The sequence below is a fragment of the Aulonocara sp. 'chitande type north' Nkhata Bay genome, linkage group LG18, assembly GCF_057382095.1.
Source record: "Aulonocara sp. 'chitande type north' Nkhata Bay isolate Kocher_YH1m ecotype deep benthic linkage group LG18, A_spYH_male_GT1.1, whole genome shotgun sequence".
NCBI lineage: Eukaryota > Metazoa > Chordata > Actinopteri > Cichliformes > Cichlidae > Aulonocara > Aulonocara sp. 'chitande type north' Nkhata Bay.
Genome location: NC_141361.1, coordinates 11,376,005 through 11,402,544, shown reverse-complemented (window position 1 = coordinate 11,402,544; position 26,540 = coordinate 11,376,005). Strand labels below are relative to the sequence as shown.

Sequence of the window (26,540 nt, the reverse complement as noted above, 5' to 3'; positions counted from 1 at the left end):
AAGCACAATCAGTCTGCAAATAGTGTGCATTAACTTACTTAACATAAGTCTGTGCATTTTCCTAGTATTTGTGGCCATTTAATAACTCGCATTGAAAATCTGTCTCCTTTTGTCCATCGCAGAAAGAAAGATATTATAGTCTTATACTGACATAATTTTTCAGTACATATGTAGATACAAAAAAACCCCAAAACTTTGCTTATTTTTTGGTATTGGAATGTTGTTCTGACAAAATGAAACATTTAAATTAGAAAAAACAAATTGGAATGTCTGACAGACATTTTTACTGTCCAAGAATAAAAACACAGTTAGGAATTAACATTAATGTCTCTTTTAAAACTTTAAAATCTAAGCTCTCTTGTAATTTATTCAAGTGGTCTTCAGGAATAGTTCTCCAGGCTTCTTGAAGGACATCCAAAGCTCTTTCTTTGCATGCTGGCTGCTGTTTGTTCTGTTCTCTATCAAGATGATCCCTCACTGCTTCAGTGCTTCTGTTCTCTAGGAAGGCCAATCCATGACAAGATAATGTTCCATTGTGTGTTTTTCTATCCAGCTATTCTTTTATTGCATAAGCAGTGTGTTTGGGATCATCGTCATCCTGAAAATGAAGCTGTTTTAAAGATGATCTTGCATAGAGGATCAAAATCTGATGTTACTTTTTTACATTTGTAATTTCTTGAACTTTGACAAAATCTCCAACACCATTGGCAGAAATACAGCCCCAATCCACCACAGAGCCTCTGCAGTGCTTTACAGATAACTCTGTAGACACTTGTTGTTCTAATTCTCTTCCCAACTCCTTTGTACACACCGACAAAGATTTGAACCAAAAACACCAAATCTGACTTTTATTCATCACTGAATAATTTCACCCATTTTCAGACCAGTTCCTGTCTAATTTGCTATACTGTCCACAGAGATCATTACAGAAGTCTTCAGTGAGCAGTAGATGGATCAACTGAGGAGCCAGATGCATTTCTAACATCTTCTGACAGGTCTTTGCTGGATTTCCCATTTCTTAAGGACATAAAGACCTTGTTGGTCAAAAATACTATTTTGTGTAGTCAAACTGTGTTCTCTTGGGTATTTTTTGTAAATTTAAGTAATGAAAATGGAACAACTTATGTGTCTTTGTGACAGGCTGCCCATAAGCTGCATAAAAATAGAATTTAAAACTGGGTCTTAGCCAAGTTGTCTTATGTGTAGACAACACTGCTTCACCTCTTGAGTTAGGGGTGTTTTTTTTACATTGGAATAAATAATGTCAGTGTTAAGTGGCTTAACAAACCAACAAGCAAACAAAAATATTCTTCTGAAAACGGTCAGATATAAGAACTGGACTACAATGAGTGAAAAAGCAGGCAATGTTCAGAGAAAAACTCTGAAAAACCTTCAGAAAGACAGGAGAATTATTGCTCAAGATCACTTGAAACTCAGGCTCCTTCTAAGCAGTATAGTACATTACTATAGATTAGTATTAGTAGTAAATTATAAGTAGATTAGCATAAATTCATCCTCAGGGAGGGATTAATTTTCCATAGCAAACATGTACATGACACAAACAAGTAGGACATAACATTTTGTAAAAAGAAAACACTGAATGTATTTATTATTTATTATTATCTGCAACTATATTTTTAAATAAGAAGTGTAATTTTTATTACTTGCCTTTGAAAGTTATGGTTAGGCAAACAATAGGTGATTGGCCAAGACTTTTAATTTACAGAAACTAAAGAAAACAGGCTGCCCTTTTCACACTGTTAAAAAGTAATCATGAAAATAATCAATGGATGAATCAAGAGTTAGAATGATATTTATCTGGAGCTGTGAGATTAACCGGCAACTCTGGATTTGGAGAAACAAAAAAATGTAAATGTTATAAATCATGAAATAAATAAAATAAAAACGCGTTGAATTTCCTATTATTTCTCATGCTATAAGAATTCCCAGGACTACGATCTCACATCCTGAGAAACAATGTTTTTAGCTCCACATCCAGCACCGCCGTGTTCCAGACGCTGTCTACTGAGGGTGAACACAGGAAACCTCAAGTGATCGCTTCCTCTCTTTAAGAATAGACTGACATCACTTTCTACCAGCATGATCGCCAAACTGAGTGACACATTATTATGTAATGTGTGCTATGCTTAACGCCCAAGCTGGAAGTACACTGGGAGTTGTCCTACCTCCTCCTTCTACTGCTTTAAGCTTTTTTTTCCTGCTCTTCAAGACAAAATAGATAAAAGCAAAAACACATAAAAGGAAAACATGCCACAGGTTTGTATCCTCTGAAAGGTCATGCTCGCTTAAAAATAAAATAATTTCTTTGACAGGAGAGGTTGAAAAAGTTAAATCCCCTGAGATTTACCTTCAGGAGGAAAGAGGAAAGTAGCTGTCCTCCTGTTATAAAGAGCTACTCTGCTTCACAGAACGTGTCAGAAGCTATTACGAGCTTCCTTTCTCCCTCATGTTTGATCTACATTTAACCACCACTACAAAGAAAGAAAAATCAGCACAGGGAGACTGGCTGCTGGTCTGCCATTGGGGAGACTTGTAATTCTTTCTGAAAGCATACAGTAACCTACATCTGGGACGTCTCTGCACACATGAGAGCCCGTCTCTACACGGGCGTCTGTTGGATCAGTTGAATCACACATCCTCACTGGGATTTATAACCACCTGAAGATGAAGTGGGATATCTTTATGCTTCATGGGAAAAAAATAATTTCACATTAATATTGCCAAATACCATCTAGTACCATTTTATTAATAAATATACGTTAAGATATGTGGTGGTGATGTGGCTTTTTCTTTGGTCCCAAATTCATTTTTTAATTTGCCATTGCTGATGACTATTCAAGGTGCCCCTGGGACAGGCCTACTTCTGGATAAATGCACCTCCAGGCCTGGACTAAAGTCTGGACAGCAAATGCAAAAGTCGCATCAGCAAGAAACCTGATAAAGTTTGTTTGGACTAAACTACCATAGATACAAAACCAACTCAATGACAAGCTGTATTATTTCCTCTTTTAAGCCAACCTTCTTCTAATTGGCTGTCCCTTTCAAACAGACGGACTGTGGGTGGAGCTTCTGTTCTCAAAGCTAGCACTTTGCGCCTGAGATGACGAAATTAGGCATATCTGCTCCTGCTGGCATCAAAGAGAGACAAAACTACCTGAAACCGAGCATGCAGAGCAGTGTGAAGCCTGAGCTTTTCGCTGACAGTGGTTTCTTGTATATACAACACTGACATTATTTCATTACTTCACCTTTTCCATTTTTGAGCATTTGTAATATGCACATCCACTCACATAACAGTGGCAAAAAAGAATATTCATAATGGGTCCCCTTTAAGAGACTACTCACTGACATAAGAGGTCAGTAATTCAGGGAGCTGTAAAGAAAGGGACTTGTGTTGCAAATATTTTGCACCAGACCATGTTTAAACTGCTCATCATCAGCAGATAGATAAGAGAGGACTTTGACATAGAGCAGAGCATTAATCAAAATCCAGTCTAGATGTTATTATAACCCCTTTTTAAATTTAGTTTTCAACTATTTGGTAACCTGAATTTCTAGCACCCACCAGAGAGGTTCAAGCCAGCACCAAAGGGAAACCCCTTGTATTATTAAAATCTATTAGAAAGTGCAAGGAATTTATTTTATAAGGCATAATATCATTTTTTTTAATGAAATTGCCAGGATAAAAGATACAGATCACTCAAAAAGGATCCTAGTCTTTATTGTAGATGTGCACTTGTGCAGAGCAGGTAGACGACCATTTGATTAGCTTATAAAATCATAAGTAGCACTGTTCAACCTGAGAAGCATAACTTACCTAATCAAAACGTTTAAAAAAAAAGTTATCCTAGCTGAACTGCACATTTTTTTAATATATTCCGAGTTGATTTTGAAATTCTTGACTATCCAAGACCTGGACAGAAGCAAAGAGACCAAATACAAAAGGTGTAGCACCAGGAAAGCTCACCAAACCAACCCTTGAGAGCGCATAGATGACCACTTGCTTGGATTATGCAACCATAAGTGGCACTGTGGCTGTGCCTGCAGGCCAAACACACCCTCGCTGGATGAAGATCACTCTCAGGTAGACTGGGAAAACACATGGAAAGCTACTCTGTGTCATTAAAAGAAGGTGGGTTAAACTGGTGCAGCTACACGACAGCAGCGGTGAAGTGTTTGTCTATTTGTTTGTTAACTTGGGTAGTTGTATTAGCTGGCCAGCTAGCTGAATTAAACCAAATTCACAAAGGCCACGAGTTAAGTTTCCAAAACAATTCTGACCCATTCGTCTTAGCAGTGTGGCAAAAACTGAGATTTTAGGCGTCAAATAATAGCACTTAACAGCAGCTGGCTGTACTGGAGAAAGCCCTAAAGATTGAGCGGGCAGTCGTGCGCCGAGTGACGGGAGAGACTTGCTGCTCTGGCGGACACTCACGCCGTCACTGACTCGGTGGGTTCCGTTGCTAACGGACAGTCATAACGGTTAATAGAAACCATAAAAGCCTTCCTCCTCACATTAAGTCACCCACACCAAAGTATTTTCCTCCTGTCGCACTGCTATCAACCTCACTGGCTGTCTATCCGCAGCTGGCAATGTAAAGGAGAGCGCGTTGTGTAATAGACGTAAGATATAGTGTTACCGTAACGGCACCTTCTCCATATTCCTCACCGTTTATCCACCAAATAAGCCAAAAAAGATAGCACCGCAGCCGTCCACGCTCACTTGGGCTGCATCGCTAGTTGGCGTTGCAATGGCGGTTTTGTAAACGTTGGAGCAACAGCAGACCCGTGAAATGTCACGAAAACAAATCCAGTTACTCACCGGAGGAATCCTCATCTTTACGTAAAGTCCCGCGGAGCCCCTCCGTTAGCATCCGCCATACCTGATCGTCTTTCAGAGCTATTTTTGAGTATCCGTCTCGCGTAGACCCACCACCGCCTGCCTGCCTGATTCAAACAGTCGGAAAGTAAAGCTTCTAGTCTAGCGTAGTTGTGCGACAGCAGCACTCAAGGATCCCTCCCCCAAGGTTTAATACTGGGGAAAAGAAGGAGCAGCGATAAGTCAGCCAAAATGGATATCCTAAACTACCGGTTTTCAAAATAAGACGCAAAGCATCTCCCTTAGAGGTTACATTATAACGCCAAGAGAAAAACTGTGAATGCAGATCTAATTAATTTGGACATCATCATTACATTTCTTTAGTTATTTTTTTTGTTTCAAACTGCTTTATAAAATAAACACACCAACCAAAATTATAATTACTATGTTTACCTTTAAGAAAAACAAACAATTCGGTCACAGATAATATATCGATTAAAACAACCCATCTTTTTGATGCTGTAACAGCAAAGTGTGTACGTTTTACGTGTAAGTTGTTATTGTATTATTTTATAACTAGATAAACAACTTTCAGGAAAGTTCTTTTTTCTTTTTTTATTCCTAAAACATGTTTGGAGGGGTCTTTCAGTAAAAGCCAGTCCATGTTAGTAGTAAATAAGAAGAAGAAGAATATATTCAACAGATAATGAATGAAAAAAAGAACAACTAGCAAATTTACAGGAAAAGAAATACTAAACATCCACATTTTTTAATATGATTCAATTCAGTTTTATTTCTACACCACAGTCACCTCATGGTGTTGTAAGGGAAAGACCCTAAAATATTAGGGAGAGATTTGACTATTTGCTTATTTATAAAACAGGAAGAAAATAGTTTTCAAATAAGGAAGATTTAAAAGTAATATAGTCAAAGGTCTGGCTGTGTTCAAATCTATTTGACAGTCTATAATATTAGGCTAAACCCACACATATTTGTAAAGGAGGAACAGACTATTTTTTTAGTTAGAAATTACTTAAGCAATTAAAGGTTCTTAAAAGGACTGCACTTTATAGCCTTTTATCACGTATATGTAACATATGATTTAATACCATTCCCACTTATTATTAAAGTTTAATTTCTGAGCTCTTACTTTCCCGCAAACAATCACGCAGTTTCCGGTGTTGAACCAACCCTTAGTGTCAAACTTGACAAACCTCCAACCGTTCAGTTCCGTCCAGCCTGCACTGTGGTCCAGCTGCCACCGCTGCAGCAGCAGGGACATTTTGGCTCAAACGGAGCGGAGGGTGAGGTGCTGAGCCCCGGGGAGGGTCCTCGGCTCCATCCCGCTCACGACACCCTAGAGCCAAAATGGCCCATTCATCCCCACTCTCTATAACCTTGCCAGCCCTCGTAGAGGATGACAGGCATGGAGGAATTGATCAGCACGATGCAGCACCGTCAGAGGTGATCAATGAAATGGGATGTGATGTGTAAAACCACCCAAACTCTTTTAACCCCTCCGTACTCGCAGACCCGGCTGCAGTTTTAATAACGCAGTGTTAAAAGCAATATAAACAGTTCCTGTAATTACTGATCGAGAAAGTGAAAAACAGTGACTATAGTAATGGATGCAAACCTACCAAAAGAGAATGTAAAGTGCTCAAGCAGATATAAAAGACTAATAAAAGTCTTAATAACTTTATTATTGGTTTGTAATGTAATAATAATAATAATAATAATAATAATAGGAGAAATAATACAACTAAATAAAACTGAAGGATAAAACTGAAATTAAATGAGACCGAGTACAATTGCTCACTTCCTCTTCCATTTTTAGATAGTCAACCTGTTTTTGATGATGCAGAAGAGTAGTTTTATTAACTTTTCCCCTCTTATTATTCTACTTGTCAAAAATTATCAACATGAGTTTAATTTCTTATAATATTTAGACAGCTGAAATGCTGTTTACGTTATCCAAAGTAGTAATGCTAGTAAATGTTGTGTATTTTGTTACATTGTACTGTAATACTAACATTAAAAGATTATAGACTTCACTGCAGCATTTTACTATAAATCTAAGAAATTTGGATATATTATTACAATATAATGTTATTATTATAATATTTTTTCAACCTCCTTTATATGATATGGAAATGCTGTTTAAAGTTCCAACAACCTACTCATAATGAGACCAAATATGGCTTACATTTAAGAAAAGAAGTAATTCAATTACAAACAATACAGAAATTAAACCAAGCAAGAAATAAATGTGTAAAATGACTGAAACAAGTTCTGGTAGCTCAGTGCCAATGCTGTTATGTAATTACAACATTTAAGGTTTTTATTAACTCCAGTTAACAAAAAATGACAGAAAATATCCTGTTGTAGGACTGTGCACTAGTAACTGCTAAAATTTCTATAGTACATAGTGGGGGGAGGAACGTTTCTATTTGCCTATCACTTACTTTCACTACCACTATCACTTACTTTGGTGCAGTATGAATGGGGAGATTTGTTTCATTAGGAAAAGCTGTAAAATGTATAAAAATACAGTTAAAAGTACAAAATTGATGCCTTCCTTCATATTTTCCTTCAGGGCAGCACAGTGGCACGGTGGTTAGCACTGTTGCCGCACAGCAAGAAGGTCCTGAGTTCAATTCCAACATCAGGCCGGGGTCTTTCTGTGAGGAGTTTGCATGTTCTCCCCGTGTTTGCGTGGGTTCCCTCCGGGTACTCCGGCTTCCTCCCACCGTCCAAAGACATGCAGCTTGAGGGGATAGGTTAATTGGAAAATCCAAATTGCCATTGTGTGAATGTGCGAGTGAATGTGAGTGCGAATGGTTGTCTGTCCTTGTGTGTTAGCCCTGCGACAGACTGGCGACCTGTCCAGGGTGTACCCCGCCTCTCGCCCTATGACAGCTGGGATAGGCTCCAGCGCCCCCCGCGACCCTGAAAAGGATAAGCGGAAGCGAATGGAAGTTGTCCAGTTGGTCTTCTGGGCCAATTCTGTTACCTGGGCCTTAGGTTTGACACCTAACAGGGAAAGGCTACACTGACTGCTAGGTGGTTGCCAGGCAATGTGATGGTGCCATAATATATCATGTTTAATTCAACCTTTGTAAATATAAAGTAAAATTATACAGTTCTTTCATAAGGTTGATGTAGGCACATGAATACTAAAATGGTCATTTTCACCCATTGCTAGGTGGTAGCAAGGTAACATGATGATGTCATAATATCCCATATAGATAAGAACCTGTGTGTCAGGTTTTGCTGCTCAAGTCTTGATGTTATAGGATGAGTTTTTAAACAAGCGCAAGCAGATTTGGTGTATCGTAGTGGGATAGACTTGGCAACAGTGACAAGTGCTTCCAAGTAAGCCAGCAGACTGAGAGCAAAGTGCTGTGCAAGTGGTGGACTACATGTAGTGTTACTGCAAAGTGTTTAGGATCCACAGCTGCTCAGCCACAAAGAGGCATACCACACAAAATTACCATCAGCACAGAAACTGTACACCGGGAGCTTCATGGCTGAGCAGCTCCTGTAGGTGTAATCTGTAAGGGCTCAGCAGTTTTGGCCATGTAATGTAGCATAATAGGAAAAATGTCTCATTAACATTTACATTTCTGAGTCACTTTCCAATTGTTGTTTTAGTAACTATTAGATTGCTATGGCTATGACTTAAGGGTTAGCACTCTTATTTCCTTTACTACTCTCTGTTAAAGAGGGAACTAAAAGCATCTTTCCCAGCATTTCGAGAATTAAAACAGCTCCAGTTATAGCTGCCCAACATGTTCTTCGGCTGCAGAGGAAGCCAGAAGAGCCTGCCTGTACTCCTTGTACTGGAGTGAAAACGAGTACTCAACCCAACCCAAAACTTTTCCAAAAATAAACATGTTAGGGAAAGTTGGTGGATCACACCACTGTGAGACTACGAGGTTGATCCATTTCTTTTCTTCAAAACTTTTGAAGCGTTTTTTTTCTTCCTATAGAAGCTTAACTATATTAAATAATTATATAGAATTACAGTAATGTGTTGAAGACAACATTGTTTTTCCTAGAAAGGATTCTGGATGCCCCCCTTCCTTATCCCTGTTTCCACGAGAGCTCATGGACACACTGTAACCAAAGAGCATCTGACTCAGTGTCCCGACAAAGAAAATTTTACTTTGACTGAAGGAGTTTGTCCCAATAATTTATTACACTTTGACATTAGGACTTCTGGAGTACATGAGAGCTCAGTTACTAATGAAAACAAGTATTTCACACATTAAGGCCTCACCAGACCACTTTACAGCTGCTCATCGAGGCGGATAGGTAGCAAAATATGGTTGACAAATCTGAACAGTCAAGTAAATGAAGAGAAACTCTAATAGCCCAAAAATGTTTTATTAAATTCATAATCACCACTATAATGTTAAGTGAATCACTCATTCACATTAACTGCAATTTAATAATCTCTTAAATACTAGCCACATTTAACCATATAAGAAGTTTATTTCTAAACTATTGCGAGTCCTTTGGGTGCTGAGAGTTACAGATACTGTGTCCACAATATCACCGACTAGTGAAATCAGAACTTAGGTGTGTGTGTGTGTCGTAGTGCTGCTGCGGCTGCAGGCTAACCCGAAATGGTTCACGTCTCTGGAGATGATGCACCGCACCTTTAACAACCGTTCCCCCACAAAGGGAGGTGCCCCTTGTGAGGCTGTGAGAGGTTAAAAAAAATTAAAATTAAAAACGGTTGACCAAGGGGGCAAAAAAAATAAAAATAAAAGGAAAATCAGTTTGCTTCATTCTTTGAGGCTTCGTCAAAGTTCTCCACGAGATCTGCAAGACAGAAAACAACAAAGATCACCTGATTTTGTTCTGAAAGCAGAGCACAGTGTTCGGTTAAAGAGATTCAAGAGACAACTGCTGAAAGTGACAGTGATTTACTCCTCAAGGGAACCCCCCCCCCATTATTCCTGATACCCTGAACCTTTAAACTATCTGATTAAACACACAAAATAACTGATGAACTACTATATGTGCCCCAAGCAAGATCAGAGCCAGATATAAAAAACTAAAGTGAGATTTTACAGAGGAAGAAGCTTTGTTTACTTCAAGGATAATAATTTGTATCAATACCTGGGACATCGTCATCATCCTCTTCTGCGTTTTCCTCCTTGACTGCTTTCATTTCCATTGCTAAAAAAAAAATGAAAACACAAAAATGTATCAAATGTTAAGGGTCACATTACAACTTCCACAATGCTAACATCCACTGATCCCTTGGTACAAAGCGGTGCTCTGCTGGGAAATTATTGCAGACTAAATATAACCCACCATTAAAACCAAACAACAACCTCCAGGGCTGTAAAATTAAGCTAGAAGTATCATGATTAACCCTAATGTTATAGACTCTGATGTTAAAATGACTAATTTTCCGAAGAAGAAATAAATGATCGCTTCATCACAACTAGATAGTGACTCACTTTTGTTATTGCTTAGTTAGAGGTGTGGTAGTGCTGACTGATGTGTATCACCACCCCCACCAAATGGAATTGTGGTGCCTTTTGGAACACCTTAGTACAGTTATGAGAAATATTATGTTTGTTTGCTACAGGTCATCCAGGAACTTTGTGTTTCAGTTTTATTTTACTATCATATTTCTCATATTTAGTCTGTTACACACCTAAGTGACAGCTATCACGCTGTACTCAAGCTAACTAATGCTGATGTTTAAAAGTCAGAGTCCAAAAAGAAATGTGTCAAATTACATCAGCCATCTTTTATTTACAGTCTACGAGAGAGGCACAGAACCTGCCACACAACTTGCAGGATGAGCTGCAAACATAATATCAGAGTAGCTGTGCTAAAAGACCACAAAACATTATCATAAGCTGCAGAACAGCCCCTAAGAAGACGTCACGGTGACATTTTCCTTTATTTCTGCTCCTGTGTTGGACTCTGCACAGATTCACAGCACAGGGTTAGCTGTGCTGTGCTTCCAAGTGAAAAAGATGGTCCTGTCTCCCATGTTTGCTTCACTGGGTTTATTTTCATCTCCATGTGCATCATCTACAAGGCCAGCCCCTGCAGACTGAATCATCTAGATGCTCAGACCGTGTGCTGGAAGCGTTCCTGCCCTTACCAACTACCAACTACCCTGAGTGCTCTGATTCTTTCAGACTCACAGTCACGTTACGTCTAATCCTCAGTAACTCTAAACAAAACACTGCTGGATTAATGCACAATAATGTAAGAGCAAGTGTCTTAAGCAAGTTCAGCCATGACCAGCTGCAAACGCCCAAGTCATTTAAGCTCTGCGTTTGCCAACAGGGAGACCTGAACAATAGTCTCTCCTCTCACCACAATAATTCTTGTGTGACAAAAAAAAAAAACCTCTGTCTGACGTGACCGTGACCATTATTCGCATGACAACCTCAGAGGGCACTCTGACATTGTGACACGGAACGTGTGTTTTTGTGTGTGCATGCTCACATTGCCGTGGGAACTGCTCAGCCAGCTTGCGCAGGCTGCTGAGGCTGTCGGCTCCCAGCTGGCTCAGGATGCCGGGCAGCATCTCTGTCAGCTGTTTGGTCTCTCCGTGGCCCGTGATGGCGAAGGTGTTGGCAGACAGAGACGCCTGAACTTTGGGGTTGTTGAAGTGAATCACCGTCCCGTCATCTTTTATCATATTCACCTGAGAGAAAGAGGGAAACCGCACAGTCTGGATTAGAGCCTTTATCCTACAAGATTTTGCACTGTCAGGCTTACTAAGACCAGCCCAGGTATATTAGACACTCTGATGGGAAGAGGATTCCAAAAACAGAAATACGTCTTAATGCTCTGAGGAAATAAAGTACTACAAACACAGAAGACATTTCAGTTTTCAAGAATCTGTGACAAATGCATTAATGTCCTTTGAGTAGTTTTTGTTGGGCCTGTCCCAGAAACACCCACTGTACAGATTATGCTATGTGACTGTATCAGGTTCCAAATGAGCAAGTGTGTGATGTGATTCAACCAAAATAAAGACGTATGAGACTGTTGGATTTAAGACTGGTCTATGAATCATGTTTTTCCTGAGGCACTAAACACCACAGTTTGCACATTTAAAACAGCCACATATAAGGTAAACAGATTTAAGCTAGGGGCTGGGTTGAGCATAATCAAACTCATCAATGGAAAACAAAATATATTATATTATTTGATGCTTGATGCCAAAGTAACGAAAAAAATATATACATCTAGCCCAAAATCACCACACTGTACAGGCCCTGCAAAAAAACAACAACAAAACTAACTGCTGTAATTATCTTAATATAAACAGTATGCTGTAAAGACAAAATATATATTCAGTCAAAAAAAGAAAACAAAACAAATGTGCATCAGGTAAAGGTCCCTTTTTTGTTTATGCTCTGATGTAACACAGACACTTTATGGTATGCCCATTTGCTGAAAGCTCCCTAAAAATAAACTGGAAGATGACATGACTGCATTTCACTTAGGCGCCCCCCCCATCTTTCATCCTTTCGTATGCCGCATGACATAATGATAAAAAATTCAGGATCCTCAGAAAGAAACAAATCAAAATAGAACAGACACAGAGAGTGACAGTAGCATTAGTTTCCCTTTGATGGCTCACCTCTTCTATCCCTGCGATGTTGTTCACTGCCAGTTTCTTCAGAGAGCCCTGCAGCTTTTTGTCGTCAGCTGTTGCCGTTTTGTGAACAACCTTTTTCTTCCTGCGGGCCGTTCCCTGAAGGGGAAAAAATGGATAACCGAGTGAACCAGAATGTCAAACATAGTTAAGGTCACACGCGTCATCCTGTCACGGACATAAAATTACCCTCACAGAAAAAGACCTGTTTTTATTATTATTATAAATGAGTGGCTTATTCTTTCCATCTCAGAGTGCATTCTTCAAGATAATTACATTAATCTATAAATACTGTGGCTCAGGAGGCAGAGCAGTAGTCAGGTAATTTTCAAGGTCGGTGTCTTTGGTAAAGATTTTGAACCCCAAATTTCCCCAGAAGCAGCTGCATTTACACAACCCACAATGATTGTGATTGGCTCATTCATTACAATCATTTTAAATAGAAAAAAACAAAACAAAACAGATTAACTAATAGAAAATGGAGAGCCTCTACTGGCCACTAGTACTTAGTGTCAAAATTGCAGAGCAGCGTCGGTACATCCACAAACAGCTAAAATACAGTGCTCCATTTGAAATGGAAAGTTGGAAATCTTGGAATTTTCAGCTGGAAGTTAGGCTTCCCACATGCACCAACATTGTGAGTGTAAACAGTAGGAAAACTGAAGAACCTGCCATGTGTACAACCACTGTTGTGTATTTGTCACTGGTTAGACAAGCAAACCCAGAACCAAACCTTTTCATTAACATGTTGCGGCGACATGCTGTGGCGTCATGCTGCAGCAGTGGTGGCAATGACAAAAAGGACAGAAGGAAGGGCTGAAAATGCTAAGATTCTCACTGGTAGTGATCAGGATGGACAGGATTAGAAATGAGTACATCAGAAGGACAGCTCAAGTTAGAGAGGCAAGGCTGAGATGGCTTGGATATGTGCCGAACAGGGGTAGTGTATATATTGGACAATGGATGTTGAAGATGGCACTGCCAGGCTGCAGGAAGAGAGCAAAACCACAGTGAAGAATTCATGAAAGCAGTGAAGGAAGACATGCAGGGGGTTGGTATGACAGAGAAGATGCTAGGGATAGGGTGAGATGGAGGCAGGTGATCTACTATGGTGATCACTAAAGGGATCGGCTGAAAGTATGGAACATACTTCACTTTAAATTTAAACATCTGTCCAGTTAGGAAGACCTGAGCGGTAGGGCTGTGCGATAAATCTCATATCCCGATGTAAGACATCTATCGCCCGATAACGATATAAATCACAAAAATGTAACATTTTCTGTAAATTCTGTGAATCTCGGGCAGCTCGACTTGCGGGAAGTGTTTCCAGCTGGGCGTCGTGTAACTGGAGTCGAGTGTTTTAACCAATGCATGAAACGATACATTTTTAGACATAAGTTGTAACGGCCGCCGTTTTCTTTGTGAGTATTTATTACACGGTGTGCTGCAGGGAAAAGCCTGTTCTAACGTTTGAGTCTAAGATTTATTTTTTTAGCACCTAACAGCTCTTTTTTGCTTCTCATCCGTAAATACTCCGCACACTCTTTCACGTGATTCAGTTTATTTTGAAAAGTCTTAACAGGATCTTGAGCTTTATTGTGAAAGGTTTATGTGGAAAATAAACATTGACGTTGTTGCTAACGACAATGCATAAAAACAGGTGCTTGTCCGTCAGTAGTGTGATTATATTAAATATAAGAGAAAGAGAGAACTTTAAGAAATTAATATAGCCACTGCAGTGACCATCAAAACGATGAAAAAAAATATTGCCGTAAACAGTTTATTTTGCGACACCACGAAACAAATGATAGCGTAAAATGAAACTATAGATGTTTTTATATCGTCATCCGATATATATCGTTATATTGAACAGCCCTACTGAGCGGTGTACCATAAAGACAGACATAATGAGTTCCCTTATTTTACATGACTGGTGCTAAACATATAACCTAGTCCGAAGGAGATTATGCACGTTACTCAAACTGCTGAAGAAGAAAATTTATCCCACAGAAAGAAGCCGAGCAGTACAATTAAAGCAGAATTGGTGCACTCTCAGAAATGTACCTGAATTCATTTAGAGATAAAGAAAACACATTTTGATGCTTGGTTCATTTTATACCAAGTCTGTTTTACAGTGCCAGCAATACAGCTAATAGAGCATAAGCCTATTTCAAGGCTAGTTATCAACAGGCAACAAAATCAAAGGAAATGTTTTCACTTTGGAACAAAGGTAAACACCACGTCATCTTCATTGGTATATGGGAGACACACTGAGTAATGTGAAGATTCCATGTCACATGAGAAACAAACAGTAGCACTGAGAATGTACTAAGTGACAACATAAACAAATGTATGAATTCACATGATTTTCTGCAGCACTGCTTTCTTTACTTATATGTAACTGGATTAAGAAAGAAAGCTGCCAACCACGGTGGTGATACTGGGGGTTTTGTCAAGCTGTGTAATGTAAAGAAATCCTGTTTATGTTCACAGTGTCACAGCACAGGTCACTCCACTGGACAAGTACAACTGATTTTTTTTAAGTACCAAGAGAAAAGACATACCTTACTGTATGTCATGTGACCTTCCATGTGACCATATTAAGCAAAACATGGTCAGTATTGATGCATTGGTAAGCAAAATATTACACCCAAAAAAGGGAAGTTAGTCCAAAAGTTCAAACCACACTACTCAATTGAAGCGAATCAAACTTCTGTGATGGTTGAATTATCAGAAAGCTTCTATAGGTTGAAGAACAGAAAACATAGAAAGGTGCTTAAGCCATGTGAGATATTGGTTGCCTCCTCCACCCAGTGAGCTAAACTAGTGTCCACTAACCTTTTGTTTTTTATTTTAAGGAAGAGCTTTACTCCCACCCAAATATTTAAACCAGACATTATGCATCTATATTTCAGCACCACAAATTCATTGTGATAGATACACAGAAACAAGAGTCTGTTGAGGGTCACTCCAGTTTAAAAAAAAATGTTGAGAATGTCGACGTGAGGTTAAAGGAATTTCAGAGCAAGAAAAACAAATAACGCCACCTAGTGTGTGACTGAAGGCTTCACAATAAATGTGAACAAAGCCAGAGAGGCCACAGATGAAGGGGCACAGCTCTGCCCTCCCCCAAAAAGGGAATGCTGAGGTCAGGAGGAAACACCTGACCTCAGCTGAATACCATCACACCTTGAAATGAGCAGGAAAATGAACCCATGACAGATGAATCCAAAATGTGACATCTGTTAAGTTACCATAATTAGAATAAAAGAAGAGATCCAGCAGACTCTTACCTTTCCACCTATTCGGACCTGAGCCTGAAGTTTAGCGAGCTTCTCTTGATTCATAGTGTTCTGTTTTGAAAGTAAAAAACAAAACACACATTTAACGTGATTTTATTCCCATGCTTATCAAAGAGGGGAAAAAAACAGTTTTTGTTTTTTTCAGCTCTTAATACCACCATCTGCCTGAGGAGCGCCGCATGCTGCTGCTGAAATACAATAGTCCCAGCATGAGCTACAATAATCCCCCAAAATAACAAACTGGAAATGAGCTGACTGACAATCTAATCGTTACACTCAACCTGCTGACCATTATACACTGAATGTGATGAAGAGATATATCTGGGCTTTGTCGTTTTAAATTACATCCACGATAACTGTAGCTAGTTAGGCTGCTAACTAGTTGAGCAGCTAAGCTAATGCTAGCACCAAACTAGAAGAAACAAGCTGAACGCACCTGCTTTGGTATCGACACCTAAATTTAAGCTCAAATCCAACGATGGAAACAAACCAGCGCAGATGTCTGCTGAGAAATACCCCCCAAATTACCTGTGGTAATGAATTTGCTGACGGTCAGTTGTACTAGTCTCGCCGTTAACCACCCAGCTTAGCTTAAACTATCGTTAAGTCAACAGCAATTACATACATTTCCTGTTGGGATTTTCACTATAAGGTTTAAATAACGCCCGTCAAACGATGTTATATAGCTTTTATCCAGGTGAAAAGGACATAAATGCAAATGTTAAAAATATCTCAAGTTAAATTTAAACTTATATTAACTGACATATGTAAATATATTGTATATTTGCTATATTTCGATGTAGTTCAAACTTTTATTTTGGCACAACTTTCCGGTGTCATATCAGAATTTCGTTGTCTAGCTTCACTATGTGACAAAGCAGCGAAGAGCACGCGGTTATGTGGATGTGATGTCATATGACCCGCCCCTCCAAAAGGAAAATGAATCACCGTTGGCCAATAGTAAAACGCGGACACACACGCGCGCACAAACGTGCACGCCCACAAACACAACATGATTATAACAAAAATGAAAGTTTTAGGGAAGTTTACATACATTCGTCACGGACATTAATGTCATGGTAATTTGGGGCTTTTCATGATTTCTTTCGATTTTTTCTTTATTCAGGTTGGTATGACTGGACAAAATCCTTTAATTAATTTAAATAAACAAGAACTGTGTGCACAAGTTTGTGTTTATTTTGGATTTTCTATAACCCATACAGGGTATATATGAACAAAATCCCATTAATGATTGGTTAAAGTTGCATCTCGACCGCTGATATTTGACCAATCTTTTTGGCAGATTTGGTAAAGTTTTAATTGGTTTCCTGGCACAGATCCGGCTATTAAGCATAGTCCACAAATTATCAACAGAGGTTGAAGTTGGGGTTTTGGGAAGGCCATTTTAGAAACTTAATGTTAGCCTGCTTTATCCATTCCTAACCCATTTTTGATTTGTATTTGGGATTATTGTCTCTTCGAACACCCAATTGTGCTCTTCCCTTCTTTATTATTCTAACCACTTTGTGCAGTGTACCAGTACCACTGGCAGCAAAAGAGTCCTAGAGTGTAATGCTACCACCACCATGCTTGACCAATGAGAAAAGTGTTCCTAGGTTTAAAAGCCTCATCATTACTACTCCAAACATACTTTTCATCATTGTGGTCAAATAGCTCAACTGTTCTCCAGAAGCCATTTGGTTTGTCCATGTGAAGGGCTGCAAACACTAGTCGAGCCTGAAGGTGTTGACTTTGAAGCAGCACCTCTCAGACCATGGTGATGTAAAACTCACTTCACTGTGGACAGTAACACTGGTGTCACATCAGTTTCTAATTCATGACAGGCTTGAGCCTTGGTTGTGCCCGGGTTGTTTCTGAACATCCTAACCTGTTTCCTCTGATCTAAAGGTGACAGTTTGGGTCTTCTTCCAGACCTTGGAAAAGTGGTGATACATCTGGAAACTTGTAGTTGTGTACAGGTAATTAAAGTTATGATCTTGAAATCTGCAGTTGTTTCAAAATGACTCCAAGACACCTTCCCAACGGAAAGCTACAATTCTACAGATCTCCTTTGAGAAATTACCGGTTGTTGTCAATTGTGATCACCAAGGAGAAGTTAACACTTTTTGGCCTTGTCAAGTTAAAAGACATTGTAGAACCTTGAGCTCTGCTTATTAAAAGATCTAATTGAGTGTATGAATATATTTTAGCCTGTGTGTAAACATTTGATCCTGTGTGGACTACAGGAAATCAAAAATAAATTGTGCAAACAACTCTCATTTCCTATAGTCATTAAAGATGTAAGTTGTACAATCATTCAACTCTGGAAAAATAACTGTTCAAATCCCGTCGATTTGTAAAAGCAGATTTAAACTTCTGACTGAAGTGAACATTCAAAGGGACCATGGAAAACTAAATAATCTAGGCAAATAAACAGAAAATTGTAAATTTTCTTTTATTAAAGAAAGAAAGAAAGAAAGAAAGAAAGAAAGAAAGAAAGAAAGAAAGAAAGAAGAATTGTAACATATATTTATTAAAAAACAAAACAAAACCAGGTTTTCCTGTGCACAGCTTTTATTATGAAACGCGGCTGTTATACATCCGGGTCACTTGGCTAACTATCGGTCACTGCTATTAGCTGTTCCCGTCCGCATTTTGACAAGGAAAAGCACTCAAAATGCAAACCTCTCTGCTGAACTTCGGCCTTTTCTCAGTTTTTCAGCTTTTAATCTCTTTATCGTGTTTCCAGGAGGTTGTGGAAGCCACCAGCGGGAGAGGTGAGTCTAAATCTGGAGTTAATGATTGATTTAAAGCAGGATCTTTGTGTAGCTTCATTGATATTGTCATCAGTGGCAGAGCAGAGCAGAGCCAGATGTCTTTCACCCTGAAACCTAATATCCGTGTCCTGGTTTACTGAGCAGGTGTAAGCATGTGTTTCTGTCGGGCAGACATAATTTGTAGTTTTTCTGGTCAGCTTAGCCGAGTTGTTTTATAGCTTTAAGTCCTCTACAGACCTGAATTTTCCTTTTAGTTTAACGATTTCTTCATTACTACTGTATTAACTTATAATTATACTCACTCAAATTAAAATGTTTTTCGCTAAGAACACAGGAAGATGAGATATATGCTTAAATAAAATATGCCTACATGAATGTTGTTCATTTTGATTGGAAAAAAAAGTTGTACAGTATGAATGTAATTAGTAGTGGGCGTTAAAAGAAACAAGCTAGTGAATGCGATTAAAGTTTAGTACTGAAACAAATGATTAATCCGTTGATTGCCATCTTAATTATTCAGAAGTAGCAGTAGAAAGAGTAGAAAATAAAGAGGATGTTAAATAAAATGTTTTTTTGTCTTTTTATCAAACAGCTTTTTCTTCTTGCAGATTTTGCCGGTTTATTTCTGATAAATTCGCCACATTTTAATTCTCAGTTTTCCCATTTTTTTCTTACATTTTTTCCTCATAAATTTTCCAGATTTTAATTTTAATAGTTTTTTCTTTAGTAAATTTGCCACTTTATTTTTGTTTATCTAAAATGTATTTCATGCTTATTAATAGTACTACTAGTAATAAGCTACTACTACTTTTATTATTGGTGAAGTAGCTGTATAAAGTACCTTGTTTCAGCCCTGTTTGCTATAGCACTATCTAGCCAGCGACTTTTATATGACTAATATCAAATAACTTGCCATTCAGTAGTATTTGCCAGAGTTTCCTCATACCCCTATCTATTGATTGAGTATTTAGGGCGAACACACCCTGGTGTGCAACACAATACCAGATACACAGTGTGGGTGTGCTCATTGATTGTCTCTGCCTGCAGGATTCGGTGATCACATCCACTGGAGGACGCTGGAAGATGCCAAGAAAGAAGCTGAAGCCAGGTGAGCTAAAATATTACAAACACTTCCTGAAATGCTGCCAAAGAGCCTTTTGTGCAAAGATTAGCCCGAGGCAGCTGTTAAAACCCCCCACGCATATATCTATTTTTGTCCTGGTTAGAGGAGCAGATTGACAAGTTGTCAACGAGCGGGTGTAGTTTTTCATGTGTGGCAATTTCAGACTTTAAAAACATGGAGCAGTGTGAGGAGTTTTCAGTTTGGAACAGCATGAGTTTAATTTTGGTTTTGATGCACTTTTAAATGTGTTTAAATTAACAGCGGGCTGCCGATCATGGTCATCATCCACAAGAGCTGGTGTGGAGCCTGCAAAGGTAAAATAATGTTCCACCGAAAAATCTCTTCTATAACGTAAAAATACGCCACATTAGGTGTAATTAAAATCATGGTGAACATTTTTGAATTTAGTCGATTGACATTACTTTGAAGAGAGAATCAAAGCCAGAAATGTTGCATATTTCCTGCTTAAATATACGGTATATATATATTTTTTTACAGAAAACATTTAAACATAAAAGGGTTAAAATTTAGACAAGTTGTCTGAGTCATCAAATACTGTACACGTGAAGCTTTTATGATCAGTAAATTTATGTACACGTAATAATAGTAGCTTCACTTTGTTGAACAACCAGGACAAGGTGTTGAAATTACGCTTACACCTCTTAAGATATGACATTTTTTTGTAATTGACTGGTTCATTAAGTGTTAAAATGTGGACATTTGAGAATTTAGTATGTTAAACTTTAGATCTGTGGCTCATGAACAAAAATGAACATGTTGTGTTGTCTGCGAGAACAGGCTGTTGTATGGATACTTTAAAACGCCCCTAAAGCGCTGCTTTTTTAGTGCAGGGCATGTTACCAGTGGTTTAGCAGCCTGCCAGAAAGCTCCTGAAAACCTGTAAGGTAGCAATGCAGAGATGCTTAAACACCTGAAGCTGTACAGATGCTGCTGGGCCTTTTTAAAACCGCAGTGATGTTAGTTGCTTATGTCAGGTGTTTGTGTATGTGGACTCCCAGGTATTTAAATCTGTGCATCTGCTCAAACCCTGGGGTCTGTTTATGATGAACAGCCAATCAGAAGAAAGTCGCCTTAAAGGTAGATGAGCTAAACCAGCTCCTTTCAGACAGAAGATGAACTAAGGAGCTAAACAAGGATGATTCTGAGTCATGCAAGGCCCCTCTTGTAAAGTCCAAGAATGACAAAAGTTGGAGATGAAATCGATCTACAATGCCTGAAATTGAGTTTTATATTTGTTTAATTAACTTAGGATATTGCTTAACAATTTCAATGTCACAGAAAATATATTCATGGAAAAATATTTCTGTTGAAAGCAGAATCAACTGTTTTTATCAGCTTTTTAAAATGATCCAAATCGTGGCTACAGTGTTGTTGTTAATCAGGAAGCCCGTCTTTGGATCTCAGCCAGATGCCTAATGTGGAAAATTGGGACAAACAAAGCAATCAGGAAATGACAAAAACCGGAAGGGTTGTTGGAAAAAGTGACTATTTTCAGTAACAAGTGAAATGTAACATGAGAATTCAGCAGATCTGAAAATTTGAGTTTTATTTTTGTACTTAACGGAATGTCTTAATTCTAAAACTAAAGAACAACAGAGGCTTTTAATTATTTAAGTTTCTTCATTGTAAATATAAAAGCTCTGGTTGGTTTGCATTTGATTGTGGTGTAAAATAACCTCCTTATTATGTTGTTGTTTTTATAATCAGCACTGAAGCCCAAGTTTGCTGAATCCAAGGAGATCTCTGAACTGGCACACAACTTTGTAATGGTGAACCTGGAGGTGAGGATATATTGAAAGCACCTTAAAGCAGCTGCTTCTTATATTTTCTGTTTATTTCAGTGTATTGATGTAAAACTATCAAGTTTTTGTTCCCTTTTATTTCTTGTTTTATCGTCATGCTACAAGTCAGAATTGACACATTGGCTGTTTTTGGATTTGTTTCCACTAATCTCTCATTTTAACAGGATGAAGAGGAGCCAAAGGATGAAGCCTTCAGCCCAGATGGGGGATACATTCCTCGGATTCTTTTCCTTGGTAGGAAAGCGGGGGCGTAATCAGCCTTGATGTAAACATCTTTGAGGAGTGACTCCTTGTGCAGTTAGTGGTAATAGTAATAGTTTTCTGGTCCAGGTTACATTATATTATCAGAAAACAGAAAGTTTTTAGAACTAAAGACAAAGTTAGTATTGTTATAAATAATACAACGAAAAGTTTCTAAACAATATTGTCATACAAGTCTCATCCACTTCTCTTTGGGAAATGTTTAAAAAAGACCTAATGGGCAGGTTGAACTTCCTGCAGTTCTACACATAAACTCAAAAGTTTATGAATGAATTGTGTCTGTACTTTTTATGCACTTATTTGCCCTAAAAAGAATAATTTGGCCAGACATTCCTTCCGAGAAGATATATCAGATCTGAACCAGAGGTTGACATGACCCTGTTGTAGGTCAGACAGGCTGTAAAAGGTGTGGAAGCTTGTTTCAGCCACTGCAAAAATATTTTTGCTATCCATAAGTCAAAATTTAGATGGAGAGAAATTTGCCTCAAAAGTGTTACAAATGGGTAGGAAGCGTGAACTAAAATTTGCAAACGTGAGCAACTTTTGAGGACTCGCAAATGCACACTCCAATCCACGTAAACTTTTTTAAAAATGCGTCTATCCAAAGAATCCAAAGGCTAAAAGTACAGGCAACATCCCTTGCTTACTTGCTGAGCCGATCGTGGCTCAAGAGTTGGCAGTTCGTCTTGTAATCGGAAGGTTGCCGGTTCGAGCCCCAAGGTCATTGTGTTCTTGGGCAAGACACTTCACCTGTTGCCTACTGGTGGTGGTCAGAGGGCCCGGTGGCACCAGTGTCCAGCAGCCTCGCCTCTGTCAGTGCGCCCCAGGGTGGCTGTGGCTACAATGTAGCTTACCATCACCAGTGTGTGAATGTGTGTGTGAATGGGTGAATGACTGAATGTGTAAAGCGCTTTGGGGTCCTTAGGGACTAAGTAAAGCACTATACAAATACAGGCCATCTACCATTTTTACTATAAAGCCTTAAATGCGTGTGCACAATTGCCTGATACGCACAGATCATGTCCCAGGCCCACCTGGGATTTTTCACACTGAAAGCTTTGCACAGATCCACAGACGTAAGTTGCATTCTTTCTCAGTGTAAACTGGGACATCTTAGTTTTATGCTTGTGGATCATAAGGTATGCATTTGCAACACTTTTAAAGCAAATGTCTCTCCATAAATTTCAAGTTATCAACTTAAAGTGTCAATTTAACTCAAATTTCAAGTTATGTTTTGAACTTTCAGTTATTTTCTTAGTAATTACATCAAAAGTTTGACATAATGATGGGAAATTTTGACGTATGGACGGCAAAAAATGTCTTTTTCCCTTTTAGTGTGCCTTGATCATCAAAATGTTGAAAGCCGGTGATTTAGACAGCCAGCAGTCTTTATTAGTTTATCCTGCACGCACAGACTCACGTTATACTAAGAAAAAGCTGTGCGCTGTGCTGGGAACTGCCCAGCATGGCAGGTCTCAGCATGCTGCTACATCAAAGGAGAAGCTGATTAACAGATGTATGGCTACAACAGCTGTGCTGCTCAATATCACTGCTCTTTGAGCTACCCGGCCCGGCCCTACACCACACCGCACCACCACCCAGACTTTTCTAATAAAACCCACCTCTTCATAAATAAACATCAGAATATCATATGAGGAATTATTCGTCAAGAACATCTTAGATTAAATGAAAAACACAGTTTTTGTTTTATTTGTTTCAACTATTTCTTTTTCTCCCCTCTTTATTTCCTTCACAGATCCGCTCGGCCATGTCCATCCTGAAATCAACAACAAAAATGGGAACCCCAACTACAAGTACTTTTACAGCAATGCAGAACACGGTAACAGTTCAGATGATCATTTCTCTGTTGGTGGGATATTAAATTCACTTCACAGCCAATTTAAGGTTGCTTTATATTATAAGATCCTACAAACTGTCCTCTATGAGCAAACACTTGGTGGTGGGGAGGAAGAACTCCCCTTTAAAAGGAAGAGCAGGCTCAGGGAGAAGATGCCCTGGTTGGTTTGGAACTGAGGGGTAGAAAAGAGAGAAAACAGGACAAAAAACAAATTTCAGAAGAGGAGAGATGAGATTTACTGTACTGCAGACTACACTGAACACGTTTTTTTAGGTACACCTGTTTAACTGCTTGCTAACACAGATCTCTAATCAGCCAATCACATAGCAGTAAGCCAATACATTTAAGCATACGGACAACCTACTGAAGTTCCAACTGAGCATCAGAATGAGGTGAAAAGGTGATTTCATTTACTTCGAAGGTGGCAGGTCGTTGGTACCAGACTGGATATATTTAAGAAACTGAAGACCAACCCGGGTGAAACTCCTGTTATTTAGGAACAGGAAACTGATGCTACAGTTTGCATGCACTCACCAAAATCTGACAACAGAAGACTGGAAAAACGTTGCCTGGTCAGATGAGTCTCGATTACACAACACTGCCATGGTCTGGTCACAATTTGGCATAAACAACAAGAAAGCATGGATCTATCCTGTATTGCAGGGGTGTCAAACATAAGGCCCAGGGGCCAGAATCAGCCTGGCAAAGACTTCAATATGAACCCAACAAGGTGGCTTTAGAAAATGTGAAGTAGGGTATAAATTTTATGTTTAACTGTATTTGTGTAAGTTTCACAGCTTGTCCTGCTGATTAAAAACCTCCCCCATGGTTACCAAAGTAACTGAGTAATACGTAAGAAATTAATCAGCAGCTAGTTTTTCTCATATTAAGACATCTCAGGGAGTAAATGTGTAGTTGGACCTCTTCACGCTGACAGAGTTGCACTGGTTCAGCCCACTTAAGATTAAACCATCATGTGATGTAAAATCACCTGAAATATCTCTTCCTTTAAAAAAGGAGTTCTTCTTCCCTCCTGTCACCATGTAGTTAGGTATACATTACTGGATCATTAAGGCTCTTTCTATAATATTGTAGGGTCTTTACCTTCATCTTAAAGCACCTTAAGACGACTGTGGTTGTGCCTTGTTGCTGTACAAATACAACAAAACTTCAGATATATCTTCCAAACTTTCAGCAGTTCATGTTTATTTATTTCTGCCTTTCTTTCCTCTCTGCTACTCAGTTATATCCGGTATGAAGGAGGCTCAGGACAAGCTGACAGGGGACACCTTCAACCAAGGTCACACTGGAGATGAGCTGTGAGGAGGCTACGACGGGCTTCAGGCTGTAAGGGCTAAACTTCCTCTACCTGAGCCTGTGCTTTCAAGTTCCTCCAAACCACCCCTTAGGATATTTATCCTTTTTCACACAGTGGGGTTTGTCTCACTGACTGAAGCCAACCATTATAGGAATCGGTGCTTTAGTATTTCTCTCTGTCTTTTACTCCTCCTCCTAATGTAATTAAATGCCATATACTGTACTTACTGTCTGTAGAGGATACAACCAACTCAAATTAGCCACGTTTACTGCCATCTGTTGTCAGTTAGTTAGAAACATCACACCTTTGAAAAGCCAAGACTTTAGGAAGATGCTCCGTCTGCCATAGACAAGTTTCATTTCTCAAACACACAAAGAGACCTTTAAAGTTTTCACCCAGGAGCATTGAAGCTACACTTTTCACCTTAGTTCCGATTAAGTATTTAAACGCCTCCAGTGATGTGCTTCCAGAGATCCTCTACAGTAGGTGTATCTTATCTGTCTGTGAAACTTTTCACCATGCACGACATGGGCTTTGAACATCTGATTTATTACTGATTTATTCCCGCCAGTTTGTGTATACTTACTCATCCAAACCATAGACAGTATGGAAGATGGCTGGAGCTACCATGACGCCACGCTCTGGTTAGTGAAGTCTTGTTCTAAAGCCTCAATGAGCTTATTCGCTGTCACCTTCTTTTGGGTTTTGAAACCATCAGCTCATCAGGAAGCGTTTAAAAAGTCAAGGGAGAGGGTCTTTTCCACATAGACTTCTATAGGACCCGAGGTCTTTTTGCAACCACTCGAATCGCCCCCTGATGATCATTAGAAAGAAAGCAGTTATGAGGTACTTTGTGCTTCTGGCGTCACTTTTCAGACACTGAAACTGCCTCCACCTTTTATACAGTCTATGATCTATATTACAGTTTTTGTTTTTCCTGTTTTGCTGCTTGTAAAGTGACACCACTCTTCATTTTTTATGGGCCTCATTAAACTCTTGAATTAAGGGAAGGGATCATTTGTGAAGTGTCTTGATGTATTTTATACATGAACACGGCCAAGTGTGCAAATAAAGTTTGTTTGGTTGAACGCTTTGACTCATTTCACTCTGAGCCTCACAAGGTTTTATTATTGTATTAAGTAAAACTGGAACTAGTCTCATAGCAGGACAGGAATCAGCTGGAGCACCCTTGGGTGGAGTTTGCATGCTCTCCCTGTGGTTTCCTACCACAATCCAAATGCATGCAAGTTAGATTAATTGATTATAAATTGGTTGTAGGTGAATGGGAGCAGGAATAGCCTAGGGACTTGGTAGGCTGTACTCCTCTTTGATAGGCTTCGGCCTCCTGGTTTAAAAAAAAAAAAAAAAAAAAAAAGGATAAACTGAACTAGGTGTGACTAAATAATCTTAAAACTAACCCACACAAGTTTTTGAATGTGGAAAACTAAAATATAAAAAAAAAGAGAAATGTCCTTAAAGTTTTAGCCTTTTTCAGCTTGATAACATTTGTCCACACTACCTGTGTGACGAAGCATAATATTCAGATTTTACCCAAATCCTACCCCTGAGAAACACCCTGTAAATCTAAAC

At 39.0% G+C, this 26,540-nt stretch overlaps 3 protein-coding genes across 8 annotated transcripts in view; 1 reads left to right on the top strand and 2 right to left on the bottom strand.

Annotated features, from left to right (window-relative positions):
* zfyve9a (zinc finger, FYVE domain containing 9a) overlaps positions 1-5,109 on the bottom strand; it is a 56,933-nt gene extending 51,824 nt beyond the window's left edge. For 2 of the 5 annotated variants that reach the window (XM_086272735.1, XM_086272737.1), the window contains exon 1: positions 4,844-5,109. The gene's annotated coding sequence lies outside the window, so the exon portion shown is untranslated. Of the gene's footprint in view, positions 1-4,690; positions 4,822-4,843 lie in introns of those variants that run through there. The other 3 variants (XM_086272738.1, XM_086272739.1, XM_086272736.1) reach the window with 2 other exon arrangements.
* Positions 5,110-9,210: 4,101 nt separating this feature from the next.
* LOC147308076 (transcription factor BTF3 homolog 4-like) lies at positions 9,211-16,455 on the bottom strand. 2 transcript variants are annotated; one of them, XM_086272256.1, is made up of 6 exons: positions 16,319-16,455; positions 15,782-15,841; positions 12,474-12,587; positions 11,327-11,528; positions 9,971-10,030; positions 9,211-9,670 (listed from the first exon to the last, which is right to left on the bottom strand). In XM_086272256.1, exons 2-6 carry the CDS (start codon positions 15,833-15,835, stop codon positions 9,624-9,626), a joined length of 477 nt encoding a protein of 158 aa, XP_086128382.1. In that variant the 5' UTR covers positions 15,836-15,841; positions 16,319-16,455; the 3' UTR covers positions 9,211-9,623. The 2 variants fall into 2 exon arrangements, with proteins under 2 accessions (XP_086128382.1, XP_086128383.1); XM_086272257.1 differs by having other exon boundaries at positions 16,227-16,379.
* A 1,927-nt stretch (positions 16,456-18,382) lies between these two features.
* Positions 18,383-26,038, top strand: txndc12 (thioredoxin domain containing 12 (endoplasmic reticulum)). The gene is made up of 7 exons (XM_086271309.1): positions 18,383-18,567; positions 19,615-19,675; positions 19,952-20,004; positions 21,419-21,492; positions 21,678-21,747; positions 23,531-23,614; positions 24,876-26,038. The coding sequence occupies exons 1-7, from the start codon at positions 18,468-18,470 to the stop codon at positions 24,953-24,955; spliced, it is 522 nt and encodes a 173-aa protein (XP_086127435.1). The 5' UTR covers positions 18,383-18,467; the 3' UTR covers positions 24,956-26,038.
* Positions 26,039-26,540: the final 502 nt, after the last annotated feature.

Excerpts from the sequence above, each read along its gene's own strand:
- LOC147308076 (XM_086272256.1), bottom strand. The coding sequence starts at position 15,835 with ATGAATCAAGAGAAGCTCGCTAAACTTCAGGCTCAGGTCCGAATAGGT. Across the intron at positions 12,588-15,781 it reads AGGTCCGAATAGGTGGAAAG|GGAACGGCCCGCAGGAAGAA; the intron begins GTAAGAGTCTGC and ends TTTCCCCTTCAG. Across the intron at positions 9,671-9,970 it reads GGATGATGACGATGTCCCAG|ATCTCGTGGAGAACTTTGAC; the intron begins GTATTGATACAA and ends TCTGTCTTGCAG.
- txndc12 (XM_086271309.1), top strand. The coding sequence starts at position 18,468 with ATGCAAACCTCTCTGCTGAACTTCGGCCTTTTCTCAGTTTTTCAGCTT. Across the intron at positions 21,493-21,677 it reads TTGTAATGGTGAACCTGGAG|GATGAAGAGGAGCCAAAGGA; the intron begins GTGAGGATATAT and ends TCATTTTAACAG. Across the intron at positions 23,615-24,875 it reads TTACAGCAATGCAGAACACG|TTATATCCGGTATGAAGGAG; the intron begins GTAACAGTTCAG and ends TCTGCTACTCAG.